Raw genomic sequence first — 14,397 nt, forward strand, 5'->3', positions numbered from 1 at the left:
AAAGCAGGCAAAAACCTCTTTGACCTCGACTGCAATAAGTGCCTTACTCAACATGTTTCTGGAGGCAAGGGAAACAAAAGCAAAAGCGAACTATTGTGACTTCATCAAGATAAAAAGCTTCTGCACAGCAAAGGAAACAGCAAAACGAAAAGGCAACCTATGAAATGGGAGAAGATATTTGCAAATGACATATCAGATAAAGGGTTAGTATCCAAAATCTATAAAGAACTTATCAAACTCAACTCCCCAAAAAACAAATAATCCAGTGAAGAAATGGGCAAAAGACATGAATAGACACTAACAGACACATGAAAAAATGCTCAACATCGCTCATCATCAGGGATGATGTATGTCTGTATATATATATATACACACATACTAATCAGTGATCAAAAAGAATGAAATCTGCCATCTGCTACAACATGGATGGAACCAGAGTGTATTATGCTAAGCGAAATTAGAGAAAGACAAATATCATGATTTCACTCATATGTGGAATTTAAGATACAAGACAGATGAACATAAGGGAAAGGTAGCAAAAATAATATAAAAACAGGGAGGGGGACAAAACATAAGAGACTGTTAAATACAGAAAATAAACTGAGGGTGCTGGAGGGGTTTGGGGTGGGGGTATGGACTAAATGGGCAAGGGGCATTAAGCAGGACACTTGTTGGGATGAGCACTGGGTATTATATATAGGGGATGAGTCACTGGATTCTACTCCTGAAATCATTTTTGCACTATATGGTAACTAACTTGGACGTAAATTAAAATAAAAATAAATTTTAAAAAATGAGGATATTGAAATTTGAGTGTATATGGTAGTAAAAATTGGGGGTGGGGACAGGTATGACCTTTAGCTACTTACAGTGAATAGACAATACAGTTACTCCACAGAAACTGTCCTCCCCAAATATATTAACAGCTGTAAGGCTTTTGATAAATTAATGTCTGGGAAGTCTGTATCTGGAAAATTCTTTTGGGGCTGACCATCATGCTATCCTCAGAGCAGCCCTGGTGTCACTGTGAATTAGAATCCTTGGCTGACTAAACATTGGGTCTCATCCATAGTAGTCCTCATGCTTCAGACTGCTTGATCTATTTGGCAAACTATTTCTAAATGAAATTATTATATTTAGGTACTCTCTGCCTTCCCTTTGTAAACTGTGTTCACTTTGCATATAGCTGTTGGAAAGATATACCTCTACAGCCCTCCCTGCCATAACTAGCCTCCCTCCCTATCCACCTTTTCAACTTCTATCAATTCAAAATCCCTCTAAAGGAATTAACTATATGCAGAGTAAGCTGCCAATAATTCCTTCCGTATCTGCTTGAACATAATGCTTCACTTATCAAGATGAGTCTATTTCCTTTTCCCTTCGAATCTGAGCTACCCTTATTCCCTTCTCCGACCAGTAGAATGCAGAAGAGACACTTCCCAGTTCTGGGTCTGGCCCTCAAGGAGCCTGGCCACCATGTCAGAAGCCTCTGTAACTATCCTGAGAGACAACCCAGCCACTCCTAGCCATTTCAGCCACTCCAGCTAAAGCACTAGATATGTATGTGGAGTCATTCTGGGACAGCCCCAGCTGAGGTCCCAGCTGAGTGCAGCCTTATGAGTGACCCCAGCCAAGCAGGAGAAGAAACACCCAGATGAGTCTAGCCAACAAACTATGAAATATAATAAATCATGTTTTAAAGTTAAACATTTAAGCCACTACAATTTAAGTTGGTTTTCTATGAAGCAAAAGGTAATCAATTAACAGAATTTAAACCAGAATGTTAATTCTCTCAGGTATATTTATATCTTATATTTTCTCTAAGGAATAAACAGTATGGAGATTCTCTGCAACTTTCAGTTAAAATGGCCCAAAGGAGGAAATGATCCAGAAAGTTCATTTTATCACTGTCCAATTCCTGGCTTCAAAAATTCTATAGAGATAATAAATAAAAGTCAAACTAACCAAGGTTTTTGGAAGATAAAAATATATTTGTACAGGAAATGCTTCCTGCTATCGTATGCTAAGAATGTATAATTAATTGAACAAAGAATTACTCACAAGTTTAGCTGTTCAAAATTTACAAAGTACTACCAAAACAAATATACAGGCAAGTATCTCTGGTGAACATAGATGCAAAAATCCTCAACAAAATGCAAGCTGCATTCAAAAATACATTAAAAGAATCATTCACCTTGGTCAAGTGGCATTTATTCCAGGGATGCAAGGATGCTTCAATATTTGCACATCAATCCATGTGATACACCACAATGACAAAAGAAAGGATAAAAATCATATGACATCTCAATACAGAAAAAGCATTTGACAAAATTTAACATCTATTCATGATAACTCTCAACAACGTGGATTTAGAGGGAACTCACCTCAACATAATAACAGCCATACATGAAAAATCCACAGCTAACATCATATTCAATGGTGAAAAACTGAGAGCTTTTCCTCTATGATCAGGAACAAGAACAAGGATATCCACTATCACCACTTTTATTCAACATAGTACTGGAAGTCCTAGCCACAGCACTCAGACAAAAAAAATAAATGCATCCAAATTGTTAAGGAAGAAGTTAAACTGTCCCTATTTGCAGATGACATGATACTATACATAGGAAACCCTAAGGACTCCACCGAAAAACTATTAGAAGTAAAAAACGAAGTCAGTAAAGTTGCAGGATACATAAAAAATCAATTGTGTTTCAATTGCTAATAATTAAATAGCAGGAAGAGATATTAAGAAAACAATTCCATTTTACAATTGCTCCAAAAAGAATAAAATACCAAGGAATAAACTTAATCAAGGAAGTGAAAGACCTTACTCTAAAAACTATAAAACACTGATGAAAGAAATTGAAAATGACACAAACAAATGACAAGATATTCCATGTTTAGGGACTGGAAGAACAAATATTGTTAAAATGTCCATACTACCCAAAGCAATCTACAGATTCAATGCAATCCCTATCAAAACACCAACAATCTTTTTCACAGAACTAAAACAATTAATACTAAAATTTATGTGGAACCACAAAAGACCTCAAGTAGCCAAAAAAATCATGAGAAAGAAGAACAAAACTGGAGGTATCACAACCCCAAATTTCAAGATATACTACAAAGCTGCAGTAATTAAAACCATATGACACTAGCACAAAAATAGACATATAGATCAACAGAACACAACAGAGAGCCCAGAAACAAACCCATGCTTATCTGGTCAAGTAATCTACAACAAAGGAAGCAAGAATATACAATGGGGAAAGTACAGTCTCTTCAATAAATGGTGCTGGGAAAACTGGACAGCTACATGCAAAAGAATGAAACTGGAGCACTAGTTAGTTAGTTAGTTAGTCAGTTAGTTAGACACAGCAAGAGCGAGTGCTAGTGGGGGGGAGAGAGAGAGAGAAAATTCCAAGCAGGATCCGCACTGTCAGTGCATGGGGCTCAAAGTCACAAACCATGAGATCATAACCTGAGCTGAAGGCAGACGCTTAACCAACTGAGCCACCCAGGTGCCCCTGGACCACTTTCCTACATAGAAACAAACTCAGAATGGATTAAAAACCTAAATATAAGACCTAAAACCATAAAACTCCTAGAAGAAAATATAGGCAGTAATTTCTTGGACATTGGTCTTATCAATATTTTTCTAGATACGTCTCCTAAGGCAAGGGAAATAAAGCAAAAATAAAGTACTGGGATTGCACCCAAAAAAAAAAAAAATTGTGCACAGTAAAGGAACCATCAACAAAATGAAAAGGCAGCCTGAATGAGAGAAGATATTTGCAAGTGATATATCTGATAAGGCATTAATAGCCAAAATATACAAATAACTTACACAACTCAACACCAGAAAACCCCAAAATAAATAATCTGATTTTAAAATGAGCAGAGGACTTGAATAGACATTTTTCTTCCAAAAAGACGTACAGATGACCAACAGACACATAAAAAGATGCTCAACATTACTAATTATCAGGGAAATGTAAATCAAAACTACAATGAGATGTTACATTACACCTGTCAAGGATGTGGAGCAAAAGGAACACTTGTGCACTGTTGTTGGGAATGTAAATTGGTGCATCCACACATGGAAGTTCCTCAAAAAATTAAAAATAGAAATAGCATACAATCCAGTAATTTCACTACTGGGAAATTATCCAAAGAAAACAAAAACACAAATTTGAAAAGATATATGTACCCTTATGTTCTATTGCTGTATTATTTACAATAGCTAAGATACAAAAGCAACCCGAATGTCCATGGATAGATGAACAGATAAAGAGATAAAGAATATGTAGTAGGCACACACACACACACACACACACACACACACACACACACACACGAATACTCAGGAATAATACATCCTGTATTTCAATTGTTAACCTGCCAATATTCCACTAGCTTGCACATTGCTCAGTGGTCAGATCTCCATACCCACTGTCTAGCAGAGAACTAGACAAAAAAGCAGATAAGCCACACATTTTTAGGGAGATGCATGTTCATTACTGCAATCCTCTAAGAAAACCTACTTTCAGAAGGAACTAAAAACCAATGCTGTGGTCATTGCTTCCATAGTATGAAGTTATATTTAAACACTTGGCAATTATTTTTGTTTTCCAACAATATGCCAAAGTAGGGAAGTGGTCAGGCAAAATTCTCACCCTCTTTTTCCCAAATAGAAAACCAAAAGCTTAATGAACCTACAAAGCTAGAAGGCAGCCCTGAAATACCTAAAACAACATATCTAACTAGAAGCAAGAAGGCAGGCTAGTCGCTTGGCCCCACGTTGGTTCACTAGAGGGAAGTGCTTCTTAACGTACATACCAGTACCCTGGGACTCTTGCTGAAAGGTAGAATCTGATGGGGAGGGGTGGAAGAGCCAAGAATGTGCATTTCTAATAAACTGCCAGGTGATGCCAATGCTGTTTAGGTCTCCAGATCTAGACTTCCAGCCTAGACCTGAGGTAGCCACTACCCACATATGGCTCTTAAGCCCCGAAATCTCGCTAGCCTGAAATTACCTGAGCTCTAAATCTAAAATACACACCTATTCCCACGACTAAGTACAAAAAATATCTCAGTAACTTGTACAGATTTCATATTGAACTAATACTATATTACATATAATGGGTTCAATAAAATGTGTTATTTCACTGTCTTTGTTTAAAAATTTGTATGTGGCTCGAGGTTTACATACTTATACCGAACAGCGCTGCCCTTGACTGACAACCAGTCCAACTCTGAAGCTTCTACTGTTAAGAGACTTGAAGAATAAAAGAGAATCCATCTCTTCCCTTAGGCGTTTTCAAAGCATACCTTTTATTTCCCAACGATATTGCACAACCAGGAATTAAAATGAAATAAAGCGAAAACCAAGACTTTATTAAGAATATATATCAATATATACACACAGACATACACACTCTGTGCGTATTCTCTGAATCCTGTTATTTTAATTTAGGCTCCACCTAGAACACTACTTTTATCTCCCTCTGGTTCCCACCCCACGAGATCGTATCGCGTACAGGAAAACAATAACAAAAACGCGGTCTCCGACCTAAAGCCAAACCCGGCTGCCCCGGTAGCCCAAACTGAGGCTGAAAAAGCCGGTCGTCAGCGGGCAGCGCCCCCTGGGCTCCACCTCCTCCAGCGCCGACCTCCCCAAGATGGCGGGCGGCGGGGGCCCGCTTCCGCTTCCGGTGTGAGCAGCCGGGCCGGGGGGGCAAGATGGCGGCGGCAGTAGGGGTCCGCGGCCGGTGCGAGCTGCCGCCTTGCTCCGGCCCAGGCTGGCTCCTCAGTCTTTCCGCCTTGCTGAGTGTGGCGGCTCGAGGGGCCTTCGCCACCACGCACTGGGTCGTCACGGAGGACGGGAAGATCCAGCAGCAGGTAGCGGCCATAGGCGTCCCTCCCCGCCCGCGCCCGCCCTCGCCCCGGGGGATTCCCAGGTCCGGCCCCTGGCTATTTGGCTCCACGCGGCCCCGCCCCCAGCCTACCTTCCCACGGTCCGGGCGCTAGGGCCCGAGCGACCCCGACGCTGAGACCCGGCGTCGCCCCCTCCCCATTTGTTCTCTGGCCCTCGCCTCAGACGCCTGCAAGTTCTCAGCCTTCCACCCCTGGGGCAGCGTGCCGCGTGGGAAGAGTCGCCCGGCTGTGGGGGTCGGACTCTGGGGACATTTTGTTGTGCTTGGGCTTTAGAAACCGCAGATTCATTATCCTTGCCTCTGGTTCCTCTCGGGCCCACCACGCGTCACCAGCCCTCCCTGAAGAAGTAGAAAGCAGGTGGCAGCGCCCGGCTGTGCGCGAGTCCCAGGGCGGTGACAGCTTCGGCACCCCTAGGCAGTGGGTCATCTAATGCTTCCTACCCCAGTCTCCTCTTCCAGTGCTGGAGTTCGTGTCGGGACGAGGTGGTTTCAGCTTGTACCGTTACCCAGGTCAACAGGGGCTCTTTAGGGACAACATACACCTTCCTTCCGAAGGAATGCTTGAAGATGCCTCTGGTGGCGTTGCCTGCATCTTTTCGGCTGTAACTGCCCTCGTTTCCCAGTGTACTTTGCATTGTTTCTTTACCTAGTTCCTGTAACCCGGCCCCGCAAGGAGGATATGCGATTTCCTGGATTCTTGTGTGTCCGTCCGAACTAATTCCTCAGAGGAGGGACTGCTTTTCTTACATAACTTTATGATTGCCTACATTTTGTGAATGCCGCTGATCCCTAAACAGTACGTGCGTGTGCTCGGCTGCAGAATCTCGGTAAACTTAATGACTTCCAACACTTGAGAGCAATCCTGCAAAGTCCAGCAAACATTTAGGAAGTGAATTGTGTGCCCCATGCAGTCTGGCCCCTTGATCTCAAGTGTATTAACCGTCATCGTGTGAAATTATGGACCTTTCGATTGTGTGTAATGAATGATGATAGGAACACAGTGCAAGGTTTACTTTTGTATGAAGTGGGGTTCTCGTTTAGATTTGCCTTGTGATGGCAGATTTTACCTCGTGTAAGGAGTGAGTAAAACAATGTAAAATCGGCGTTGGTATTGTTCAGTGGTTTTTAAGTATGTCTGAGAAAAGACTAACTTCTTATTGGGCACTTTTTTTCTCTATACCAACTTACATTGGAAAAGATTTCCTTTTCATGGCCATACCATTTGAGATTTAAAAGATAGGTGTGCATTTCAGAAACTCTAGAAAGCACTGCTAGTTTATTTCTTTCACAAAAGATCAGAAATCTTAATGGGAGTCCTGGCTGCTACCCCCACCCCCTTTTATTTCCTGGTGATAATTTTCCTTGAGGCCCTCATGAAGGGATACATGGAATTAAGTCACTCCTGCTGCAATTTGGGGAGCCCATCTCCTATTGGCTCTTCTGCAATATTGTTTTTGGCCACATCTATTTATACACTATGACATTGACTTCTCCTTCCCATTTTGGTGTCCTGCCTCTCAGCCTAGGAAGTAGCCCATCTGAAAAGTGAAAGCTGGTCGAAATGTATTATTTGCTGAACATTGCAATGTGAAAGTAGAACCTGATTTGTTTTTTTAACAACAAAAAACCCCCGAATTCTTTCTTTTTTGCACATTGGATACTTACGCTTCAGTGGGGGAAAGGTAGAGGTTTCTGTAACTTGCCTCAGAAAGGGAGAAATTTGAACAGTCTTTTGGAAATCTGCCAAGTCACTCCTGCAGTAAGTAGTTAGGCTTAAGGTTAGGAAAGCAAGATTTCTTTACTATAAGCTTTTAACAGTTGTCTTTTTCAGTGAATTTGTCCAGCACTTTGCTACATAACATTTACAATGTTAAGTTCATACAACCACAAAATTTTATACCAGAAGACATAGCTGGTGTCTACAGCGTAACAAGAAGAGGCTAGGGAAGGAAAGTTGGATTTAATCTGAAGGAAAAGCAACATTTATAAGTAAAGTAAGAGAGTTGAATACATGATCATCTTCTGAGTGCCACTCGGATAGCTGGGTATATTACCTGTGCTTTCCTTCCTGGCAATATTTCAAATGCGGGCAGAATCCAAAACTCAATTTAGATTGTGATGAATTATCACATTTGCATATGCTTATTAAAGAACTGAAAGATCCCTTTAGTATATGGATTTGGGTGTACTGCAGATCTGTTCATATGTTCAGCAACAATTAATTAAAAGCTTATATATATATTGTGTCCTAACTGACATACCATATTCCTTGCTACTTGTTTTTGGTTATAATATCTAAATGAGAGCAGAAGTGTGATTTTAGTTTTAAAGTGGTCTAATATCAGGGAGAGGGCTAAGGGTAAACTGAAATGGCAACTTTAGAATATTAGCGTGGGCAAATACCTTTTGAAACTGCCTGATATTTAAACTTGTCCAAATTAGATAGGTCATTGTTTTCCATAGTGAACATGGAGAAGTACTTATGAATTAAAAATCTGAATTGCCCCAAATACAGACTTACATAGGGGTATTTTCCATCACTGTAAAATTGTAAGTACAGTAAGCAATTCTTCCCAGGAGAAGAGAACAGTTGTTTGGTTTTTCTATTTGAAGCCTTAGCAAATGATAAAGATAGACACCCACAAGTTACAACTACAAACTTGTGAACACACAAATATATTGGAAGACCTAGCCCTGAAAAGGGGTTGAAATGGGGCTTCAGTCACAGTAAGGAGGCAGCCATTGTTCCAAGCAGGGTCCTCCCAGTCAGAACTGTGGTCACTTCTGGCAGGAGCAAGTGGTGAGCTCTCAGCATGGCATGTTAGGGAATCATTCCTTTCCACAATCCCTGTCTCAGCTGGGAAGCATACCTTATATGTTTTTAGGTTCCATGTTTACTGAGCTGCCACTGAATTCCAGGAGCATTGCTCAGGGAATCCTTAGCTGGGATGTGAAGAGAATGTTCTAGAGTCTGAGTTCTTTTCCCACTGCAGTTGGGATAGTTAAGAAGAGGTGCTCCTCTTCTCTTCACCTTTATGCTTTTCTCCCAGCTTTGGGCTTTGGCATACCTCTGATCCCCTTGTGTCCCCTGTACCTGAAATTTTTTCTTTATTTAAGCAAGAGTACTTGGGGTCCATGGACCTAAGGAGTGGGCTGTTATAATCTCATTACTTGGAGCATCTACGGAGTAATCAGGTCAATGGATCCTTTGGTTGACTTCACTGTGAAGAATAGGCTTTGAGATAAATTTGTGGTTTTTTTCATTTCCTTTTTTTAAAAAAAATTTTTTAACATTTATTTTTGAGAGAGAGAGTACATGCACGCGAGAGCATGGAAGGGGCAGAGAGAGGGGGAGACACAGAATCCAAAGCAGACTCCAGGCTCTGAGCTATCACCACAGAGCCTGACATGGGGCTCAAACTCACAAACTGCAAGATCATGACCTGAGCCGAAGTTGGGTGGTTAACTGACTGAGCCACCCAGGTGCCTCTCTTTTTTTTTTTTTTTTTTTTCCCTAGTATGGCAATATTTATTTTTCTGTTTTTGTCAAAATTGTCTGGAGAGTCACTTGAAGATTAAATTCAATTTTGTGAATTAGCCTAAGAGCCTAACCATAATGTATCACATCATTACTGTGGAAAAACCAATATTCCATGTTCTGAATTACCAGCTAACAAATGAACTCCTGAAATGTCACCAGTTTGTCTTAGACTTATTAAATCAAGAAGTTGTACTTCTAAAAATAGGTGGGGGAGGGGAAAGGGGCACCCAGATGTCTCAGTCGACTCTTGACTTCAGCTTAGGTCTTGATCTCAGGGTCATGACTTCAAGCCCCACATTGGTCTCCATGTATGAAGCCTACTTAACAAAAAAAAAAAAAAAAAAAAAAGAAGTTGTACTTCTAGCACTGGGGTTCATGGCCCCTGGATATTCTCTGTCTTCATAAGTGGAGGTCTAAAACTTTAAGTAAATAAAGAGTATAATTGTTATCAACTCTCATAACATTATAATATTTCTTAGCTACCGACTGCTTCCTTCTCAAATCTTAGAACAATAGTACTTTAGACTAGGAAAAAATTCTTAAAGGGTATGTGGTACAACTCATAGGAGAGAAAGTCACCCACAGTCACATAACTGATGAGTGGCATTTAGTGATAGCAGTAAGTAAAAATCTGCAGTAACATGCAAGTGAGCACTTTGTACTCAGTAAGTTTGAAGTGCTTTCCCCCCCTTTCATAATACCTACCAATGAAGAAATAGAAAAGTAAAAAATGGGAATAATGAAGTAAAAGTCTTCTCTTTTCCAGTTTGCTTTACCTCTGCAGAATGTTTTGTGATGACTTTAAATTGGGGGTGGGTGGAGAAGCGTCAAAAATAGGTGTGATTTAATTTGGGGGTTATTTCATCATTTTGCCTTCTATCAAGCAAATGTCTTTAAAGTACAGATCCTTTTAACTGCTTAGAACAAATGAAGTTTCTGACAAAGCTGACGATCTGAAACCTAGCAACTTTGGCATAAGAAGTGTTTGATAAGCAGTAATATTTCAGCAACTATGACCTGAGCAAGAGCTGTCAGGTTTAGTTGGACAAACAGACTAAATCTTTATCTATTGGTCTTTAATAGCTTATAAGTGAAGGAGTGGCTTGATTTGGGTATTAAGTAATTGGTTAATCTGGGAGAGGGCATCTGGATGATACTATGAAGCTGACAGGTTTATTTCAGTGCTTTTCAACACTGAGCCCATCTTTTTATCATAGAGCTTTGCTTCTGTGTTTATATATTCAGGAATTTACTTGGATCTGAAAGGTCATGGTTGTTTATTCACTAACTTGCTAGGTACCTGCTAAACCTTTGTAATTTGTCCTAGACATTGACATCAAAGTGATTCTCACTCAATCCTTTTTTTTCCCACTTCCTACTATTCTTTTATCTTATAAATTCCCAGGGGTTAACTTTGTTTATACTATAGAGTAGGTAATAGCTTATAAGTATACAGAGGTAAATTATAACTTTAAATACTTTTCCCAATTACTTATTAAACAAGTATTTACTGACAGCTTATTTTTCACCAGCCCACTGTGCTTTGATGGATATGCTGTTTTCCAATGGCTACTGTGACACGAAATTCTCATTTTTCATTGGGGGTGAGCAGAGTACAGCTCCTTCTTAACCTTTTTTTTTTTCTTTTCTTTTCTCCAGCTCTTCTTCCTCCACTCATCTTCTAGATCAGTGGTTCTCAAACTTTACCTTACACAAAAATAGTCTGGGGTACTTGCTTAAAATACAGGTTCCTAGGCCACTAAAGTATCTGAACCAGTAGAGCCAAGAATTCCACATTTTTACCAAACCCCTCAGGAGATCATGATACAGATGGATCACAGATCATTCTGAGAAGTTCAACTTTATATATTGCTTTACCTCCAGCTTCTGTTTCAGCCTTCTCTTTTTACTCTTTACATATACCTGGGCAATCCTATCTTTTCTCAGGACTTAAGTTACCATATATGTGCTGAGAATAGCCGCATTTCTTTTTGTAAGTCAGATTTTTCCTCCAGGGTTATAGATTCAGGACCTCTAATAAGCCTTGAATTCCATGTGAATGTCCTCTAGGTACTTCAAGCTTAATATGATCAAATCTAAACTCATTTTTACCCTACCTAAACCTGTGTCATGCCCTGTTTTCCCAAACTGAACAAAAGACCCCACCATTCACCATCCACCCATTTGCCCATGTCAGAAATCTAGTTGTTTCCTATATTCTTTACCAAAATCTTTCCATTTTACTTTCTAATTATATCTTCTTCCCATAGTCACTGCTGTGACTCCAATTCAGGCCACCTGATTCTTGCCACAACTTTCTAACTGCTCTCCTTTCTCTAGTCTTGTCCTGCTTCCAACCCATTCTCCCCAGTGCAGTTAGACTCAGCTTTTAAAACTTTCTTTGTTTTGGGGCACCTGGGTGTTTTGGGGCACCTGGGGCTCAGTTGGTTGAGCATCTAACTCTTGATCTCAGCTCAGGTCATGATCCTAGAGTCGTGGGATCGAGCCCTGCGTCCAGCTTTGTGCTGAGCATAGAGCCTGCTTGATTCTCTGTCTGTCCTTCCCTCTCTCTTCCTCTCTGCCCCCTCTCCTTTGTGTGTATGCTCTCAATCGCTCTAAAGTAAAAATAAATAAAACTTTTGTTTAATTAAAAATTTGAATTACAGAAGGAATGCATGGCATTCTAAAAAGTAAATGTCTAACATTATGGGGGTATTTAAAATAATAAAGTGAAGTCTTCCCATCTCTCCCCCATTCTCACTTCTCAAGGAAAATTGCCTTTAAATCGTTTGGTGCATATCCCAGGACATGGTCTTTCTTTAATGTGTCTTGTGATCTGGCCCCTCCTTCTCTCTAGCTTATCTTTGTTCATTCTTCAGTGCCCCTCTTTCACCCCCAGAATACACACACATACACACTTGGCCATATTTAACTTTGGTCAGTGCCCTCAGATGTGCTCTGTTCTCACTTGCTTCTGGGGCTTTGCACATGTTCTTCCCCTGAAATGCTGAACTGTCCTAATCTGGCTAACTCAGTACTCTTCACAACTTAAACATCACTTGCACAGGGAAGCTTCTAATGCCCAAATTTAAATAAGCTGTTCTTTCTATTTGCTTTTATAGTGTCTGGTATTCCCTTATGAAGGAATTTACCATGCCATATTGTGTCCATTTACTAATGTAAATACCCTACTAGACTCCTACGTGCCCCATGAAGGGAGAAGCCATACCCATTTTCTCTGCACCTCCTGCATCTCTCATGCTAAATCCCATAGGCTGCAATAGTATCTATTGAATGGATGACATAAGGAAGTATGAAAACTGGTTCCTGCCTCTCAGGAATTTACCACTGTCCGAATGAAGCCTCACACTGCTTACTAATGTGATAGTCATTTTGGAAGCTAACCTACAGGAGGCCTCAGACTCCTGGAAGATCTTTATTTATTTATTAACACTTATTCATATTTGAGAGACAGAGAGAGAGCATGAGCGGGGAAGGGGCAGAGAGAGGGAGAATAGAATCTGAAGCAGGCTCCAGGCTCTGAGTTGTCAGCACAGAGCCCGAGCCCGACGCAGGGCTTGAACTCACAAACTGTAAGATCATGACCTGAGCCAAAGTCGGACGCTCAACCGACTGAGCCACCCAGGCACCCCTCCTGGAAGATCTTTAAAGCTCCGAATAACCCATCAGTGAGTCAGCCATTGGGCCTTCAGATAAGGTGCTACATGCACATGAGAAGAGCCTTACTCAGAGATCACTGTTGGCCTGTCTTCTGTGGTCAGGTTGTGTATGCAAAGGAAATCATCCTCTTTGTCACTGATGTTACATCTAAAAGGTCAGCTCTATTTTTCAGGCACTGAGAAGTATGGAGAAGTGACAAGAGACAAGGAAAAAAAACAAGAAAAATCATCAGGAAGGGCAGACGCAAGATGGATGAGAAATGGCAGCTGCATTGTTGAGGGGGGATTAGGGTCAGCTGTGGGGTTTGGCAGTTGTTGCAGTTTAGAAGCAGCTTGGGTGGAAATGGACAGAAGGGACTCTGACAGTGAGGAATAGGAGGGCTTGCCAGCAGGTCAGGTCAAAAATGAGAACAGCTTTGCACTCCAGTGTGTAGGGGGCATGTGTGAGCCCTACCTGCATCTCCGTGAGACTCTGTGATGGCAAAAGTAAGGGGAATTCTGTAGGGTGGCTCTTTACAGCCAGGCACTTCATTTGGTTTTTTTTCTTTGGTTTTTTTTTTTTTTTTAATATAATATAATTTATTGTCAAGTTGGTTTCCATACAACACCCAGTGCTCATCCCAAGAAGCGCCCTCCTCCCTGCCCATCACCCACTTTCCCCTCTACCCCACCCCCCATCTACCCTTAGTTTGTTCTCAGTCCTTAAGTGTCTCTTAGGGTTTGCCTCCCTCCCTCTCTGTATCTCAGTGTGGTTTTGATTTGTATTTCCATGATGAGGAGTGACGTTGAGCATCTTTTCATGTGCTTGTTGGCCATCTGGATATCTTCTTTAGAAAAGTGTCTATTCATGTCTTCTGCCCATTTCTTCACTGCATTATTTGTTTTTCAGGTGTGGAGTTTGGTGAGTTCTTTATAGATTTTAGATGCTAGCCCTTTATTTGATATGTCATTTGCAAATATCTTTTCCCATTCCAGTTGATTGTTTTGTTGATTGTTTCCTTTGCAGTGCAGAAGCTTTTTATCTTGATGAGGTCCCAATAGTTCATTTTTGCTGATAATTCCCTTGCCTTTGGAGATGTGTCAAGTAAGAAATTGCTGCAGCTGAGGTCAGAGAGGTTTTTTTTCCTGCTTTCTCCTCTAGGGTTTTGATGGTTTCCTGGCTCACATTCAGGTCCTTCATCCATTTTGAGTTTATTTTTGTGTATGGTGTAAGAAAGTGGTCTGGTTTCATTCTTCT

The 14,397-nt window shown here is 40.8% G+C and overlaps 1 protein-coding gene across 2 annotated transcripts in view; it reads left to right on the plus strand.

Annotated features, from left to right (window-relative positions):
* Positions 1-5,706: 5,706 nt before the first annotated feature.
* Positions 5,707-14,397, plus strand: part of TTC17 (tetratricopeptide repeat domain 17) — a 125,997-nt gene continuing 117,306 nt past the window's right edge. For both annotated transcript variants that reach the window (XM_058688709.1, XM_058688710.1), the window contains exon 1: positions 5,707-5,904. In XM_058688709.1, the coding sequence (XP_058544692.1) occupies positions 5,746-5,904 (159 nt within the window). In that variant the 5' untranslated portion in view covers positions 5,707-5,745. The remainder of the gene's footprint in view (positions 5,905-14,397) is intronic.

The sequence above is a fragment of the Neofelis nebulosa genome, chromosome 10, assembly GCF_028018385.1.
Source record: "Neofelis nebulosa isolate mNeoNeb1 chromosome 10, mNeoNeb1.pri, whole genome shotgun sequence".
NCBI classification, from domain to species: domain Eukaryota; kingdom Metazoa; phylum Chordata; class Mammalia; order Carnivora; family Felidae; genus Neofelis; species Neofelis nebulosa.